The 19398-nt window shown below is 38.4% G+C and overlaps 1 protein-coding gene across 4 annotated transcripts in view; it reads right to left on the bottom strand.

Moving 5' to 3' along the window:
* The window catches only part of ZRANB1 (zinc finger RANBP2-type containing 1), a 63697-nt gene that overhangs the window by 37757 nt on the left and 6542 nt on the right, over positions 1-19398 (bottom strand). For 2 of the 4 annotated variants that reach the window (XM_047825657.1, XM_047825659.1), the window contains exons 2-3: positions 3623-3797; positions 1483-2333 (exon numbers count right to left, since the gene is read on the bottom strand). In XM_047825657.1, the coding sequence (XP_047681613.1) occupies positions 1483-2333; positions 3623-3663 (892 nt within the window). In that variant the 5' untranslated portion in view covers positions 3664-3797. Of the gene's footprint in view, positions 1-1482; positions 2334-3622; positions 3798-19398 lie in introns of those variants that run through there. The other 2 variants (XM_047825658.1, XM_047825660.1) reach the window with 2 other exon arrangements.

The raw sequence follows: 19398 nt of genomic DNA, 5'->3' as shown, positions 1-19398 counted from the left end.
GAGAAGAGAAGAGAAGAGAAGAGAAGAGAAAAGAAAAGAAAAGAAAAGAAAAGAAAAGAAAAGAAAAGAAAAACAAAAAGAAAGAATAACATTTATGGTACCCCAATTTGGGGAGAAAAGAAAAAAATCAACAGGATAAAATGGGACAACACAGATAGCCTAAAATGGCTCAGTGGATTCTCCTCCCTAGTGCTCAAAATAGGAGAAAATTGGAACTAAGAGTTACTAAGTTCCTACTATGTTTGGGTGTTAAGAAGGACTCATCTCCTGGGACATTCTTTTTGTCAGGGCAAAATTAAAATAAAAAACTCAGATTTCTTGAAATCTACTCTTAGGACTTGCAGGTTCATACAGTTATGTCTTCTATGTTCTTGGAGCTATAGTTAGAGAGATAAAAGAAATCCATACTGGGGAAAATACATATATACGTACATATATATGTGTATATATACACACATACATAATACGTATATATATATACATACATATATACATACACATACGTGTGTGTGTGTGTGTGTGTATTTATATATATATACACACACACACACACACACACGTATATACACACAGAGCTAAGCTATGTTTAAGGCTTAGGTATTGTTCCATGCAATATTTAACTTGAGCTCTCGCTCCAAATAATCCTTTACAAAAATTTTCTTTACAAAACACAATGTCAGAATAAGCACCCCATCCAAATAATTTAAATCATAAAATGCCAATAGCTAACCTACTCAAAAAGAAAAGAAAAAGCACAGACAATCCAATAACTGCTTTTGTGAATTACATCACGACTATTTAACTCACAACGTTAGTAACCAGAGAAAACCCTGCTCTCACATCATGTCCTGGTCCTTTAACAGGTCTGGGCCAGTAACTGGGACCAATACAGAATTTCCTTAGGAAGCACTAAAACCACAAAACACACAAAGCATAATCTGAACTGTGGAATTCAGCTAGCTACATGAACTCAGTTTCATAAAATTTGCAAATATTTACTACATGACATTCATGTTAAATTAACATCGGTATTTTCAAGGTCAATACTATGTTTGTTCAACTTCTTGGAGTCACATTTTTGTGATATTTTTAACATCTGACTAAAGCTTCTATCATCACAAGATGCTCACACTGTTTACAAACACTCTGAAGCAGCAGCTGGTGTTCCTCAGTCACATCTTGTTACGATAAATAGAGTAGCAGTTTTAAACCCCAGGTATATTCTTTTTCTACTGATGTGTAAAGAACTTTGCTTTAACTTAAAAGTTTTTCTCCCTAATGCTGGAAAAACACACAATGAAATGAAGGCAATTTAGGACAAAGTTGTAATAAGACAAAAAATACAGAGATTCTTATGCATGCATACTGGGAGTATAGCTATCATGCTGAATGAGCGAAATGCTAAATAATAATGACCCTACTTATATCTTTCATGTCATTTTTAGTATCTTCCTATCCCATTCAAAAAATGCAAAAACTTACCCACACAAGCATTGAGGAATAGCCAATCGGTCTTTTTCATCCTGTTTTTAATTTGTTTTAGTTTTTTGAAGTCCACTTCAAGTTCCTCCTTACTGCCAACAGCACCAGCCAATTCGATCCTCTGAAAATCCATTTTCATTTCAGAGTCTCGTTTCGTAGTGGGAGGCGATCTTCTTTGGCTATTACCACTGCTGCAGCTGCCCCTCCATCGAGTTCTGTCTTGCTCATTTATTATTGAAGAAGCCTCGTCAGTCTCTGCCAACTCTATTGCTTCAATATTATTAGGTCTGGGATGATCGCAAACAACACACTTTTTAGCCTTGGCCCAGTTTTCATACGTGCAAATAGAACAAGTCCAGTGCTGGGTCCTTGTGTTCGGTTTATTTCTATCATTGTATTCCTCGCAAGGATCAACAGAAAAAGCAACTGGTCTTGAGCCAGATCCTGAGGATTGAGGAGACTCTGTGGGACTCCTGGTCCTACGCTGGGATAAGCACTGGGTACATCTGATTGCTCTTGGCCAGTTCAAATAGGTGCACATGTGGCATGACCATTTATTTGCGTTTTCCATGCTGTACGAAGACTTAACCCTTGGTCTTGCACTAGAGTCTGGACATATCAAAGGACTACTTCCTCCTTCAGTGCTGGAAGGATCCCAATCTCTACCAACATCACTTGAACCGCTTTTAAATGGATCTTCTGTGATAATTGTTCCACTTGGTCTCTGGGCACGACACATAGTACACTTGATGGCAGATGGCCAGTTTTCGTACGTACAGTATTCACAAGCCCACTTAATTCCACGTTCTGACATTGTGCTCTTCTTGAAGTGAGTTATGTCAAGCAGGAAGCTATAAATAATTAGGACATGGTTATTAAAACAGTAACTACATAATTCCATCTCTGAAAACGTGCCCCAAAACCAAAGTACCCTTCAACTTCTAAAATATAAACTTCTCAGAAGATGCATGTAAGATTTAATACTGAACTATTTCTTATCCTTATTTTTCTGATTTCCATCAGAGACACCAGAGATAAGTTTCCAAAGAAAAATCCGAGACCTCGGGATTTAATGCAATTGTACTTTAGAATGCAAGAGATAAGCAGAAAATAAAGGGAGGTTCTTTTTTTAAGAGGGAAGCACGTTAAAACAGAGAAGCCACTAATAGAAGTTTAATTTAAGCCATCAATTTAGAAAGGTAACCAAAAATTAAGATTCAAAGAGAAAGGAAAGAACACAAGCCAAGCAACTTAAATACAGAACCATTCTCAAATTATGAACGACATCGATTCTTATGCTATCTAGGTACAGTATCATAATGTTTGATTCCTTGAAGAATTCAGAAGATGAAACAAATTCTATCATTTTTGCTAAGGAAAAGCAGCTTAAAAGTGCTATCCACTGTTCTTAATAAGTACTGGCAGAAAGAAAAATGCTGAAGAGTAATCCTTACAATCAGAAAGTGACACTGTGAAATACAGATCAAGTCCCGTGACAGCCTAACATCCTCAAAATCTAGTTGTCTGGAACACAAAAAAATAAAAATTGTATATCACCGACTGGGACAATAAAATCGACGGAACGTCCCTAGACAGCTACCAGTAGATACCTACTCCGATAGAATTCTGAATAGTCCTACTCAAAATATTTGATATTTAAGATACACTCAAAACTCAATTCATATTAAAAATATATTCAGTATTTAAGAGGTTCCTGGGATTGTACACTGGGCTTACTAACACACTAAAATGTAGACTGCATGACTTAATGCCAACTAATTTATAAATAAAGTAACTTACACAGCAAATTTAATAATGATTTTTTTTAATGGCTTGAATGTAGACGTTGGCTACTAAAGACAGACTCTCTATTTTCTTAAATCCCTCCTAAACTAATTATCATTCTGCCACCTATTTTTAACCAGAAAAGTGAAAATCCTACGCAGAGTTAATAGAAGCTTTTGCCTCCCTTTCTCGGGGATTTTCCCTGACCTGAAAAGCTAAATCTTTCACTTTGTAAGTGTAGTATTGTGTCTCTGTCTGCCAAGTCCTCACCCCATTTATAGCGTGAACTCAGTGAAAAGGACAAATTCACTACAAGAAAGGCTATTATTTAAAAGCTAAAACAAAAATCACTTACTAAGGTTTTAGTTTCCATGCTATAACCTCCACCTTGCACATGGTTAGAATAAAGTACAGTTTATAAATCAGACCAAAGACCAGATTCAGTCTTCATGCTGGCTCAGATTCTGACTTCCTCAGGAGACACTGGCAAAGCGTGCTAAGTAGTTCTGTGTGACTGTGAATAGCTAGTCCTGTAAAGGAAACCAAAACTGAGTTTCACTTGAAGCCTGCTACTTTATCCAGAAGTATTTTTTTTAAGTCTTTATTTTAATCCTACTCATTTCTTTTAATAATGGACAACCGTATTTAGCATTTTAGTTTAACGCAGCAATAAAATTAGTAAACTGATCGGGCTAGTCAGTGAAATCAGACATGGGAAAGACATTTTTCTCCAAACCTTTAAGTGTGCATGTATGTGCACTAATGTTATCATTAATATTAACTTGGTAGTGCTAATAAGCCAGTTGGGACCCGTATTGCTTGTTATTGAGAGAGAAAGGTGGTATAAACATGTAAATGAGAAAAAGGAAAAAACAAATATTGCTTATATTTAGCTTTGAAGTCTTTTTTGTCTTAAGCAACTATGTTTTTTTTCCTAACCCAGGTTATTTATATTGCTTAGATTTTGACATTTAAGTTGTACACACTAATTACACACAATCTAACACCAGGCCAAAGTGTGTTAAGAGCCAGGAACCATCTTATGAACATCCGTAAGATGGACAATCGAATTTTTTTTTTTAATTTTTTTTTTCAACGTTTATTTATTTTTGGGGGGACAGAGAGAGACAGAGCATGAACGGGGGAGGGGCAGAGAGAGAGGGAGACACAGAATCGGAAACAGGCTCCAGGCTCTGAGCCATCAGCCCAGAGCCTGACGCGGGGCTCGAACTCACGGACCGCGAGATCGTGACCTGGCTGAAGTCGGCCGCTTAACCGACTGTGCCACCCAGGCGCCCCTGGACAATCGAATTTAATGGCCATTTTCATATTCACTAGTCAGTTTCTTCCTTTAGTTTCTCAGGAATGAAATATAAACAACTTGGCTCATTCCATTTGAAGTAAAATGACCAAGGAGAAAACTTATCGTGACAAACAAATGACATAATAAATATATATCCAGGGCTACCATAAGTAATTTCAGTATTTCATTTAAAACATTCACATTCTGGGGTGCCTGGGTGGCTCAGTCGGTTAAGTGTCCAACTTTGGCTCAGGTCATGATCTCACAGTTCATGAGTTCAAGCCCTGCATCGGGCTCTCTGCTATCAGCAAGGGGCCCACTTTGGATCCTCTGCACCCACCCCCGACCCCCACATCTCTGCACCTCCACCGCTTGCATTCTCTCAACAATAAACATTTAAAAATAAAATAAAATATTCACATTCAAAATTTCATGCTTGCTTTGGTAAGTCTGTCTTCTATATGTTTGCAGGCTCAACTGAACAGCTTGAGACCTTGCATTATCTTAGCAAATCTTCACGGGACTAATGTGCCAGCGTAACACATTTAAATGTCCATGTCTGACAAAAAGCAAATAAAAAACTGCCATAAAAATAAAGAATCATTGTCATATATGCCTGGCAAACAGCCTCCCTCTTCAAAAACCCAGGTAACTAAGCAATCCCAAAACGATGCCAGAAAGTTTAAGGTAAGTGCATTATATTAGATAATGACATATACAGTATCAACTCTATGGGAAATTTAGACTTTGTAGAAATACTGTTTTTAATGTTTTTTGTTTGTTTATTTCTGGGGGGGGGGGGGGGGGCGCAGAGAGAGAGGGAGACACAGAATCCGAAGCAGGCTCCAGGCTCCAAGCTGTCAGCACAGAGCCCGATGCGGGGCTCGAACTCATGAACCGCGAGATCATGACCTGAGCCAAAGTCGGACACTGAACCGACTGAGCCACCCAGGTGCCCCCAAATACTGTTTTTCAGCAACTGAAAACTAAAATTCATTGGAGAGGATTATCTGAGACAGCCATTTGTACGTGTTGTAATCAGTAAATGGAATGGGAGAGTAAAGAAAGATAACATCAGCTCAACTATGATTTTGCATTATTGAGATGAAACTAAGTACACTTTTTCTTCCAGGCATCAAAAATCCCCCAAAAATTCATAAACTGATTTTTAATAGCAATCAGCTGTGAGAGTTAATATTGTACAGCAAAACAAAACTGTTACTAAATACCTTTTTAGTTACCATATAGTCATATACTCAAGTAAACTTAATTTACAAGTCTAATTTTACATGTAACACAGATTTTCAAATTCTAGCCAATGAATCATACTTCAATTAATTGGTACAATAAAAAGCAAAAATAAAATCTGTACAATCTGGACCCTTTTTAAGCAGAACCAGACCAAATTGCTACTCTTCAAACAAATAGTCCTTGGTTCGAATGCAATACCCATCCATGGACCAAAACGTCCATGAATCCATTTGTGCATCAAGCTCTATCTACAGACAGACTGAATAATGTCTTCAAGTATATCAACCGTTTTCTAAACTGCTAACTGCTTGCAGTTATATATCTGCCACTTCAAATAATAATAAAGGCACAAGTATTACGGGTATATGAATTAATGACGAGGGAAAAGGAGAGGCTAGCAACTAAACATTTTTTATACTGTCATGCTTAATAATGAATTACTTAGGCCATATTTGTGAAGCATTACCAAACACTGTAGGAAAAATATACCTATATGAAAGGCGATTCCTCAAAATTGCAGCCACCCTACAAATTCTCCCAACCACCTATTAAAACCCTATGAAAGAAAACTGGCGGAGTGAAATAATCCTCATCAAGTACAAACTACTTAAAAAACAGAGAAACTCAGTTGCCAGTTATTTCCAAATGAGAAGTCATCCAAATGAAGGACTAATAGCAGTCTTTAAGGCTTTTTATTAACTTTAAAGTCTATATTCAGTAATATAAATATTAACTCATCAGTGTAAATTGTTGATATAAACATTAATTAACATAAAACTGTGGAAATTTACAAATGCTCAGGAAGCATCTTAGGGAATATAGATGAAAGTTACAACTAGCATGATATTCCAAGCATGCTGAATTTCTAGTATGTTACAGTATCACATGGTAATTCTGAACTGCAATATTTATAAATAAGAAGTACTACTTAACTCTCAAGCCAAAAATCCCACAGTCATACCCTCTTTTCTCCTCCACCTCTTTCTCATCACTCTCTCTCCTCACAAGAGAGGAAACTAGCCTTGAGCAAGATCTTGAAGACTGAGTACATGGTGAACCCTCTATCCACAAATATGACCTCATTTCAGGGCTCCAACAGCTTATCACATCCTACATTAAACCTCTTATCTTCCTTTCACGGCCAACTCCTAACCCGGACTTCCCACTATCCATTAAGGACACCATGAAAACCTCTGCGCCCCACACAGAAGAAACACAGAATCCTCTTGAATTCTGCCTTGCCCAGCCCCCTCCGATTCTCACTAGTGGTTTCTGTCCAATCAGTTGCTTTCTTCCCCACTCCCACCGTCATCAACCCTTCTCAGTTCAGGTCAGAAGTACTATAATAGCTTCCTAAGCGCCTTGCCTTTCTAAATCCAGCCAGCTTACTGTTACCAGAAAAATCCTCCTAACAGCAAGGCCCTCTTTCAGAAGCTCTTCTGCCGCAGTATAAATTCCCACCTCCTTCCCACCACACACACAGCCCACCTCACAGACTCACTCCCAAACATACCACACATGCCCAGCCACCTGCACGTACCCTACCGGCGCCCACACCCAGACCAGACACCAAGGCACTACCTTAAAAACACAAGCAAGACAGACACACACACTCAACTTGCAGCAAATCCCACCCCTTCTTTAAAGCAATGTTCAAGTCTCCTCTCTCTCATGGGTTTTTTCCAAACTAGTTCAAGTACACTCCAAGCAACCACACTTCTACTGGCATTTGGCACTTACTGTATTTCCTCTCGAGGCTAGTTTCTGGAATACTGATTTGCATGTGTGTTCCCTGTATAATTCCCTGCCTTCAGTTTTCAATCAGATAGCCGAGCCTTCAAAAACTGTGGGTCAGGGCATCAAGAGGCATGAAATGTGGGCAAGCCTTGTGTTTATAAAACCCACAGAACAGACCACACTGAGGGCCCTGGAAAAAGAAGTCAGGAGTGGAGCTTAGAGCAATTTCAGGCAAAAAAGAGAAATTCTACAGGATGGGATCCACTCCTGTGGCAAGACCTCAGTAGACGGCGTCCACTGCTAACAGCTAGGTGTCAAACCATAGGCATTCATGAGCTGGTTAACTATTCAAGTCCTGCAATGGAAAGGACACAAGTACAAAAACTTGTGCAATCATTAAATACCTGCTGAAAGTGCTAAGTGTATGCAAAATTTTATGAAAATAATCAAGAATTAGATCTCAAATATGTGCTGACCCTCCTATACAGAGATCACAATTATCTACGTCATTTGTATCTAATGAGTAGATTTAAGTTAAACATACTTGCTAAGGTCCCTTTCCAAGAATTTGCGGACAAGCTGGACAAAGTAAATTGAGTTAAAATAACAAAGGTTAAATAACACCTGCCATGATGACTTTGGTCTTACCGACACTGTACCTGATTAAATGAGCCAATTACCCATACAACTAGTACATCTAACTTCATTCCAACCAAAGTCCCTGAAATAAAACAAAGAATATAAAGTTTACATTTTAACATGTGAACACTGCATAATTAGGAAAAACCATAATAAAAGCTACAATTCTAATAGCTTTTCTTCCAAACCAGTTAGCAATCCATTGATTAGAATGGAAGATCCATAGACACAAAATTTATAAACTGTGTCAAAAATCTTGCACAAAAGTAATGCTCTTTCTTTTAATCTACTCTCTATTCTTTTCAAGAGCAATTCTACCCCTTTAAGCATGTACTAGAGTTTTATTTGTAATCTTGCCAACCTCCTCTATACTCTTTACTTCCGAGACAGTAACAGAAATAATACACACACACCTACACATACATATATACATACACATATACATGTGAATACGTATCTTGAGCTCCTATACAAGTTTCAGAGATTTCACAGGTCAATCATGTACCCCACATAATAATTCCAAACAACAAATTTTTAACAACCTATGACAAGTTACCAAAGGTCTACAATGCTCAGGGCGTCTGCAATCCAATTAGATGAAACAGGACTATGGTTTTCTTAAATATGGATGGAAGTGGGGTGATTATCTCCAAGAGTGCATATCAACCCAGCATTTAAAAAATAACACCTTTGGGGCACCTGGGTGGCTCAGTCGGTTGAACGGCTGACTTCAGCTCAGGTCATGATCTCGCAGTCCGTGGGTTCGAGCCCCGCGTCAGGCTCTGTGCTGACAGCTCAGAGCCTGGAGCCTGTTTTGGATTCTGTGTCTCCCTCACTCTGACCCTCCCCCGTTGATGCTCTGTCTCTCTCTGTCTCAAAAATAAATAAACGTTAAAAAAAATTTTTTTTTAATAAATAAAATAAAAAATAACACCTTTTGCAAGAACTACAAAGATGCTACCTCATTTAGAATTTGACTTCTTTCCGGGCACCTGGGTGGCTGAGTCAGTTAAGCATCCAACTCTTGATTTCGGCTCAGGTCATGGTCTCACAGTTCATGGGATTGAACCCCAAGTCAGGCTCTGCAATGACAGCACGGAGCCTGCTTGGGATTCTCTCTCTCCCCCTCTCTCTGCCCCTCCCCCACTCAACACACAGCCTCGTACATGCACTCTCTTTCTACCCCCTTTCAAAATAAACATCTTTTTAAAAAAGAATTTGATTTCTTTCACTATCCTATTCTCTGTTCATACAAAACAGATTAATCCCAATTAACAAAGTATCCACAGAAACAAAGATTTATTACTATACCTAGCCCAACAAAAAGGCCATCCTTTTGCCAAACACCATGGATGTTGTTATTTGTGGGCTACAGGAAGGAGGGGTACAAACTTGGAACTTTTAGACAATCAATGAGTTCTATGTAAAAGAAAGAAAAAGATGTGAAAATCTGGGAGAACCAAATGGATGAAATATTCCAAGGCAAAACAAACTCAGAGGCACCATCTTATCCAAAAATATCTTTTTTCCAATACTTTAACTTTGCCCAAATTTGTTGTTTTGATTAACTTCCATTCCACTTAAGTTATTTTAATTAAAACCCTTATTTTATATGGGGTGCCTGGCTGGCTCAGGCAGTGGAGCACATGACTCGATCTCAGGGCTGTGAGTTCAAGACCCACAGTGGATGTAGAGATTACTTAAAAATAACGCTTTCCAAAAAAACACTTATTGTATAAGTCCAAGTTATTTACAAATGTTATTTACTAATAACGTAAAGTCATTCAATCTGATCATTTATCTCAAGATTCCTTGGGGCGCCTGGGTGGCTCAGTCGGTTGAGCGTCGGGCTTCGGCTCAGGTCATGATCTCACGGTTCGTGAGTTCAAGCCCCATGTCGGGCTCTGTGCTGACTGCTCTGAGCCTGGAGCCTGCTTCGGATTCTGTGTCTCCCTCTCTCTGACCCTCCCCTGTTCATGCTCTGTCTCTGTCTCAAAAATTAAAAAAAATTTAAAAAAATTAAAAAGATTCCTAGTGTAATGAATAACAGGAAAATAGGATGGAGATTTTATAATTTGGGGTTTACATCGCAGAGACAAGGAGAACAAGCAGGCAAAGGTTTATTAGCAAAGGGCAACCTGGGAAGGAACGCCAAAGATAGCAGCAAGCTGGCCGCACTGCTTACCCAATCATTAGAAATGAATGAACCTCTAGGATAACTCTGTCTATTTCACAATTTTTCCAGGATCAGCTTTATCCAACTAAGAAAATAGCTAAAATGTAGGCATTTACTGCATGCCAGACATGTTCTAAGCACTGTACATATACATTAACTAATTTAATCCTCAGAACCCTATGAAACAGGTACTATTATTATCACCAAATTTTAAGATTGGAAACAACAGAGAAGTTGAGTAACTTGCCCAAAATCACAAAGCTACTAAGTGGCAGAGCCAGGGTTTGAACCCAGGCATTCTGGCTCCAAAGTCAGTACTACACTGCACACACCATGTGATAAATAATATATTTATACTGCAGCCCATAGTCACTTGTTCCCATTACCTAGAATTTGGACTATTAATAAACTGCAATGAGTTTCTAACTAAGCAGTCCCTTCCTAGAGGACTAGGACATACAATATTTAAACGAGCAAACTTAGAAAAACTTATTTAACACACATTTTGCTCAAATTTTTGTTTTACAACTACACAAAATATTCACACAGCGTATCTAGACTGAATTATCACAAAACATCTGAAAAGTTGAGCAATAAACAGAACGTTATAAAGTTATTTACAAAACAAGATATACTAAATTTAGCATCTAAAATTGAGTGAAAAAAGACAACTTGGGAATATTCACCATGGTTCTAGGCTATAAAATACCTTAAGGGTTTTTGGGGTTTTATATATTTTTTAATTTTGGAGGCAATCCCTGAAGAAGAAATTATGAAAGCCAGTTTGACTTCTCTTAAACTAATACACTAATCCAAAAGAAACCACAGTATATCGATTAAAAATACAGAAAAGGCTTCCATTCTCATTTACACAATTGGAAAAAGTCTCCGTAAATGACAGTGTATGAATTGCAGCACCCATATGTGGTCCTGTTTTAAAGGAAAGCAAAGACTGTGAGATAGTAAGTAAATGAATTTTATCTCAGAGCCTCAACTCTCTCAACTGTAAAAAAAAAATTAAAAAAAAAAAAGAATTAAGAGGCATCTGGGTGGCTTGGCAGGTTGAGCCTCTGACTTCAGCTCTGGTCATGATCTTGCAGTTCATGAGTTCAAGCCCTGCATCAGGCTTGCTGCTGTCAGCACAGAGCCCACTTCAGATCCTCTGTCCCCCTCTCTCTGTGCCCCTCCCCTGCTTGCACTCTAGCTCTCAAAAATAAATAAACTGTTTAAAAAAAATGAATTAAGATAATCACAAAAAGGACGCCTGGGTGCTGCTAGCTCAGAGCCTGGAGCCTGCTTCACATTCTGTGTCTCCCTCTCTCTCTGCCCCTCCCTTGCTCATGTTCTGTCTCTCTCAAAAACAAATAAACATTAAAAAAAAAAATTTTTTTTTAATTATTAAAATTTTAAGATGTGATTAACAGTGTGGTATCTATGCCCTTAAAAAAGTCCTCTTCTCGGGGCGCTTGGGTGGCTCAGATGGTTAACTGTCCGACTTTGGCTCGGGTCATGATCTCACAGTTCATGAGTTCGAGCTCCGCGTCAGGCTCTGTGCTGACATCTCGGAGCCTGGAGCCTGCTTCGGATTCTGTGTCTCCCTCTCTCTCTGCCCCTCCCCTGCTCATGCTTGGTCTTATAAATAAATAAATAAATAAATAAATAAATAAATAAATAAATAAACAAACAAACAAACAAACAGTCCTCTTCTCCTACTGAAATATTTACAGTGCCATAAAATGTCTGGAATTTGCTTTAAAATATTCCATGAGGAGGAAGTAAGAGGAACACAAATGAAAAGACTGGCTATGGATTAGTAACTCAGTGATGGATACATGAGAATTCATTCTCCTAGCCTCTCTGTATGTATGTTTGAAGTTTTTCATAATGAAAAATGTTTAAATCTATAAGGAAAGTACCAAATGCTGTTCAAGACTGAGAAGTAAGGCTCAGACTACTAGACAAGGGGCAGGAAGCAATACACTGTATAGTATTCAGACTGCTGCTACTCAAAACTTCGTCCAGGGGCCTGTGATAGTCTACACGCTGCTGACTGGTCTGTAGAGAAACTGAGAATAAGCATTTTCAAACTTTTGTAGCAATTTTACAGAACAATTATATTTGATTGCTGAATCTAATAATAAAATATCTGGGCTTGTGTTTGAAAAGCAATGTCAAAACATCTGGAAAACTTACAAATATAGCTTCTTTCTACAATTTGCAGGTACAGTTCACAAAATAGAGGAAATGTATCAAAATATGAACCAGAGTTTATTTCATCCCAAGCTTGAACAGATGAATATCACACTTCACAAAACTAAAAGTTAAAAAGTGATAAAAACTTGTATTTTCAATGTCTCATGAACATAGATGCAAAAATTCTCAACGTTAGCAAATCAAATCCAACAATGTATAAAAAGCATACACCACAACCAAGACTGTTTATCCCAGATGTGCAAAGTTAGTTCAATGTTCAAAAAATTGATTAACATAATCCTTCATATCAACAGACCAAAAAAAACCCAAAAAACCAAAACCAAAAAAAAAAACCACGATCACATGAATACATGCAGAAAAGGCATCTGACAAAATCCAACACTCATTCATGAAGGGGGGGAAAATGCTCGGCAACCTAGAAATACAGAGGGACTTCCACAACATGATAAAGCATGTACAAAAAACCAACAGGTAACACCATATTTAACGGTGAAAAACTAGAAACTTTCCTACTAAGATCAGTAATAAGGCAAGGATGTTCCCCTCATCACTCTGTTCCATCGAATTGGAAATTCTAGCTAATGTTATAAGAGAAAGTTAAAAGTACACAGTTTTGGCTCAGGTCATGCTCTCACAGTGTGTGGGTTAGAGCCTGGCGTCTTGGGATTCTCCCTCTTTGCCCCTCTCCCACTCTCGCACATGCACGTGCCCTCCCTCTCTCTCTCAAAACAAATGAACATTTAAAAGTACGCAAGTTGAGAAGAAATAAAATTGTCTTTATTCACAGATGATAGGATTGTCTATGCAGAAAATAAAATAAATAAACAAACCCTCAACAAAACGACTCAGAGCTACTAAGTGACATAACATGGTTGCCGGACACAAGGTTCATATATAAGTCAACTGCTTTCCTATATACCAGCGACGAACAAATGGAATTTGAAATTAAAAACATACCACCATTTACAGTTAACACCCACCAAAACTGAAACACTCGGGCATAAATCTAACAAAATACATACAAGACCTATGTGAGAAAAACTAAACACCGATGAAAGAAGAAATCAAAGAGGTACTAAATAAACAGAGCATTCCATCTTCATGGATGGGCAGACTCAATATTGTCAAAATCTCAATTCGTTACTGATAGGAATGCAAAACGATACAGCCACCCAGGAAGAGCGTTTGACAGCTTCTTACAAAACCATACATGCTCTTACCATACAATCCAGCAATTGTGCACCTTGGTATTTAACCCAAAGGAGCTGAAAACACGTCCACATCTGCATACAGATGTTTATAGCAGCTTTTTTCATAACTGCCAAAACACGCAAGCAACCAAGATGTCCTTCAGTAGGTGCAACACATGAGCTGAAGTGAACAGATAAACTGTGGCACAATGAAATATTATTCAGCACCAAAAAGAAGGGAGGGATCAAGCCACAAAAAAGACAGAAAGGAACCTTAAATACCTATTACTAAGTAAAAGAAGCCAATATGAAATGACTATATACTGTGTGATTCCAACTATATGACATTCTGGAAAAGCAAAACTATGGAGACAATAAAAAGATCAGAGGTTGCCAAGAGTTGGGAGGGACGGATGTACAGGCAGAGCACAGACGACTTTTAGGGTCGTGAAAATGTGCTGTATGACAGACACTATAATGGTGGATACTTGTACATTCTATGGGTTTTAACACATATAGAGAGTGAACCTTAGTGTAAACTATGGAATCTGGTTGATATACCAACAATTTTAACAAACCATACCACTCTGTTGTGGATGATATTGGGGGAGGCTATGCATATGCTGGGGCAGAGGATATAAGGGAACTCTCTATACTTGCTGTTCAATTTTGCTATGAACCTAAACGACTCGAAAAGTAGAGTCTATTTTTAAAAATCTGTTTCTTAGTGTTTTTTAGTCACTAACATACAGGAAACACTTTCCTTAAAAAAAAAAAAAAAAATCAGTTCTCAAAGAATGACGGGAGTTTTAAAAGGCCACGGGAACTTTTGGTTTGAACCTAAAGCTGCTCCAAAAAGTAAAACGAAATTTGGAATATATTCACATCTAAAAATCTTAAATTAAAAAAAAAAAAAAAAAAAAAAAAGGACACAGAAATTAGTATGAAACGCTCCCACTGGCCAAATCTGGATCAACTGGAGCATCACCATAAACAATAAAGATTTTAAAACACTGACTAAAATAAAAATCTGTAAATCTACACAGACACTGATAAACACGCAAATAAGTAAATGAGCGAAAGCTCTTCCTTACGATAAAAATCCAACTAATAAATGCAAAAAGAATAACTGGATTAGAAAATCACCTTTTGGCAATCTTCAATAGACGTGAAACTAGTCCACGTTGACAATTAAAACAATCATCAATGGATGTTAAAACTAGAGAGTGAAAATTTGAGGATTAACCAGATATTTAAACAGTCTCCAAGTATCTCTCCACAACAGTAACTAGTATATTACAAAATCTGATAGATAACACCATAACCAAATAATCAAAAGTTAACCACACTATTAATGACATCATTTGCCTCCTGCCATGCTATAGGAAGAACATAACATCACTTCTGTGGAATTCTTGTCAAAAAGTACATAATCTGACTCCAAATATCAGACATACCATATTAAGAGACTTTCTACAAAACAAGTAGTCCTAGAGTCTTCAAAAACATCAGTATCATGAGAGACAAAGACTTTCCTGTTCCAATTAAAGGAGCTTATAAAAAAACATGGCAACAGACTGCAATACATAATCTGAGATTTTCTTTCACCTTTATAAAGAACATTAATGGAACAATCGACAAAATAGGAGAGAAATCTGTAGAATCTTTTTCTTATTAAGAATTGCATAATGGGGCATCTGTGGCTCAGTGAGTTAAGCGCCCAACTCTAGATTTTGGCTCACAGTTCATGAGATCAAGCCCCAAGTCAGGCTCTACACTAAGAGCCCAGAGCCTGCTTGGGATTCTCTCTCCCACCCCTACCTCATTGGTGTGCACGCACACTCTCTCTCTAAATAAATAACCATTAAAACAAAACAAAAACAAACAAACAAAAAAAGGAATCATAGGGGCGCCCGGATGGCTCAGTCAGTTGAGTGACTCTTGACTTCAGCTCGGGTCATGATCTTGCGGTTCAGGAGTCTGAGCCCTCCATCAGGCTCCACACTTGACCGCGCGGAGCTTGCTTGGGATTCTCTCTTTCTCCTCTCTCTGCATTCCACCTCTCTCAAAATAAAATTTTCTAAAAAAAATTACTGTTCTTTAAAAAAAAAAAGAGAAAAGGAATTACATGATAATATCAAACAATGTTAATTTCCTGATTTTGATCAGTATATTGTGGCTGTGTAGCAGAAAGAGCTTATTTTTTAGGAAATATACACTGTAATATTTAAGGATAAAGGGGGATCAAGTCTGCAAATGATTTTCGAACAGTTCTGGGCAAACTATGTATTTGTTGTTTTTATATATCCACATCACACAATAAATCTTACAATTTACAAAATACCGGGTGGCCTCATCTGGTTAAGCATTCAACTTCGGTTCAGGTCATGATCTCATGGTTCTTGAGTTTGAGGCCCAAGTAGGGCTTTCTGCTGTCAGTGCAGAGCCTGCTTCAGATCCTGTCTACCTCTCTCTCTCTCTGCCCCTCCCCACGTACTCTCTCTCTCTCAAAAATAAACATACATTTAGAGGAAATAAATTTACAAAATACACATACGTCATTTTTATTCTGACAAAAAACCATGTAACAGGTACAGAAGAGCTCTTTCAGCAGAAAATAAATCTGCCTCCTATATCCTAAACATTCCTCAAGAATTAGCCCTTCTTTCCACACCTCTCACCAAGCCCTAGTTCATCGTTTCTTCCCTCAACTGTTTTCCTAACTGGTCTTCCTATCTTCGTACTCCACATCTCTGCCAGAATGGTAGAAAAGAAAGAAAAAGGAAAAAAAAAAAACCTGATGTTGCTATTCTGTAGCTCTGAAATTTTCAACAATATCCTACTGAAGTGAAAAATCCTAAACAGGGCATAAAAGGTCCTTCCTGACGGTCTTCAAGTATCTCCTAGGTCACTCTGCCAAACACAACACATAAGCACTTCGAGAATACCCTAGAATATTTTCCTTTAGTGATTCACTAATGCCTTTCACTGAAGTGTTGCAAGAGTGAAATCTAATTTACTATGGGAAGACCAGAGTTCCATCTCTTGATATTCATATTCATTTCTCTCACATACAGGAAAATGCATTGCACGTCTTAGATCCAAGTTCAAGTCCCTCTCCACCCCTTACAGAATCTGGAATGTTGGCCAAAACCTTAAGACCCAAGCATCTCATTAAAAGAAATTATGGTAATAATGCCACACCTGTCTTTAAGTAGGGGCTAAAACCAAGAACCTCAAATCCATATCCCATAATAAATATCACCAACAACTGCCAGCTTGAAATACCACCACTTTAAATTCTGCATGGAGCTTTATGTCACAGAACACTTACATTATTTCACTGAATCCTAAGAACCCTCAGGTACTTCCCCCTAAGGTACCCTAGAGTCTCCCTGAGGTAGAAGTATATTCATTTTAATGACAAGGGATCTGGGGCTCCAGGAAAGGCAAGATGACTTGCCCAGGGTCACAAAGCTTTAGCAAGTAAACCCCAGATTCTGACTCTCACTTTTTTTTCCTCAATAGTGTACCACAGCCTTCCGCAATTATGGCAACATTTCCCTAGAACAAAACATGAACATGAGATAGCAAGACAGGCTGACTTTATAGCCACTGTCTCTAGCCACCACACAGTACTGACGCTACCTGCAAAACAAATCCAGAACCTTCGCTTTCCTCCAGGACGCCCCACCGTGCCCCCAGCCCCAGCCACCATCACCCCTCCCGCAGATTACCTCAAAGCCTCCCACCAGTCTTACTGTTTTCTACTCTATCCACCATCTTCACATAGAAGCCAGATGGATCCTTTAGGAGTGTAAACCAGATCACAGCCCAAGGACTTAAAATCCTGATGGTTTCCCAATCCACTCACAATTGAATTAAAATTCACCAGCCTTTCTCGACAATCTTTACATAAAAGTAGACTTCCTTCTGTTCCTTTCACCAGCGTGCTCATTCTCACATTAAGAGTTTGTATTCGAAATCTCCTCTGCCTAGAATGCTCTCTCCCCAGATTTCATATGGCCAGCTCTTGTCACTGAGGTTTCGGTTTAAATACCACCTGCGCAGGAAGATTTTCCCTGGCCGCTCAGTCACATCCACCACACCACCCTGCTTGCATGTCTGCACAGCACTTACCAACATCTGGGGTTTTTTCCCTTGTTTGCTCCTTGACTGCTCTTCATACTAGAACATAAATACAAGCAACAGTGCCTGTCTTGTTCACATGACTATCTCAACACCCAGTATAGTTGCTTTCTGAACAGTGAATGGGCCATTACTAAATGTTGCAATTTCAGTAGCCTTTGTAAAGTGTTTTATGTAATCTACTTTCTGAAAAGCCTAAACAACTTCAGAGCACACAACAGGTGCCCAATAATCAATCCCCTAAAAGAACTTCTACAAAATCAAATGCCTTCAGATTTTCAACTTAGTAACATCTCCCACATATTCCTCCACATCCACAGAGACACAGAAACAGGAGACAGACTGCTTCTCTCTTCCTACCTGTGAAGATGATCCATTCCAAACAGATCACTCCACCCTTGTAATCGCCAGCCCCTTGACAATACTAGCTCTGGGGAAAGTGAGGCAGGGACTGGAAAGGCATGCCTTTCCAGCCTCATCCACCTGCTGTAGCTATATACTGAACCCTCTGGCTGGTCCTTAATCACGACATAATTTTCATGTCTCCTTCACTCACAGGCTTGCTTCTGCATAGGATGTTTGCCCACTCCCGCCCCCCATTCTTATCTGGTTTTAGAAACCTATTACTTCTTTGAAGACCAGCTTAAATGTTCCCATCTCTGTAAAGCTCTTCCTGACCCAAACCTAACCTTGTGCTAATTCAGTCACTTCTTCACCACTTCATAGCACTTGTGTGAATTATGATTTTTTTCCAATGGCTGCCTGTGAAACATTCGCCTTTACGTCTCTGTAAGCAGTGTCTGCTATGCGACAGCCACTTACCATTTAGGCAATAAAAGCAAGTACTAAATATTCTACTCGTATCAAAGGATGGCAGTCCAAAACAACATCAGTCAAAACCAGTTCTGCAAATTACTATAGCTTCCCTTTTGAAAACAAACTTTAGCTTCATTAAACACCAAGAAATGAATTTTTCATAATAAAAATTTATAGTAACAAATTACCCACCCGAACCAAAAAAAGCAAAGGATATATAAGTGGTGTTATATGATGTCTTCCCTTCAGGATTTCAATCACAAGTGTACTGCTGCAACTTAACGTGCAACACTAAGTAGAGATCCCTTTCTCCATCTGCAAAATATGGACAATTTCTTCATCTATCCAGGGAATACTGTCCTGCAATAATCAATTTATAGTTGAGAATAACTGCATTATTAAAGCTAAGGACGTTTCAGAAAATGGTGCTGGGACGACCAGATAGCCACCTCCAAAAGCACTGTTGGACCCCCACCTCATACTATGTACAAAACTTAAACTATCATGGATCTAAATGAAAAAAACTACAACTATAAAATTCTTAGAAGAAAACATAGATGCAAATCTTCTGCACCTTGGATTGGCCAATGGCTTCTTAGAGACAACACTGAAAACACAAGTAAAAGAAAACATAGACAAGCTGGACTACATCAAAA

This window comes from Prionailurus viverrinus, chromosome D2, assembly GCF_022837055.1.
Source record: "Prionailurus viverrinus isolate Anna chromosome D2, UM_Priviv_1.0, whole genome shotgun sequence".
NCBI classification, from domain to species: Eukaryota; Metazoa; Chordata; class Mammalia; order Carnivora; family Felidae; genus Prionailurus; species Prionailurus viverrinus.
Note: the sequence above shows the minus strand (reverse complement) of the source record. Positions and strands in the feature narration are given on the sequence as shown.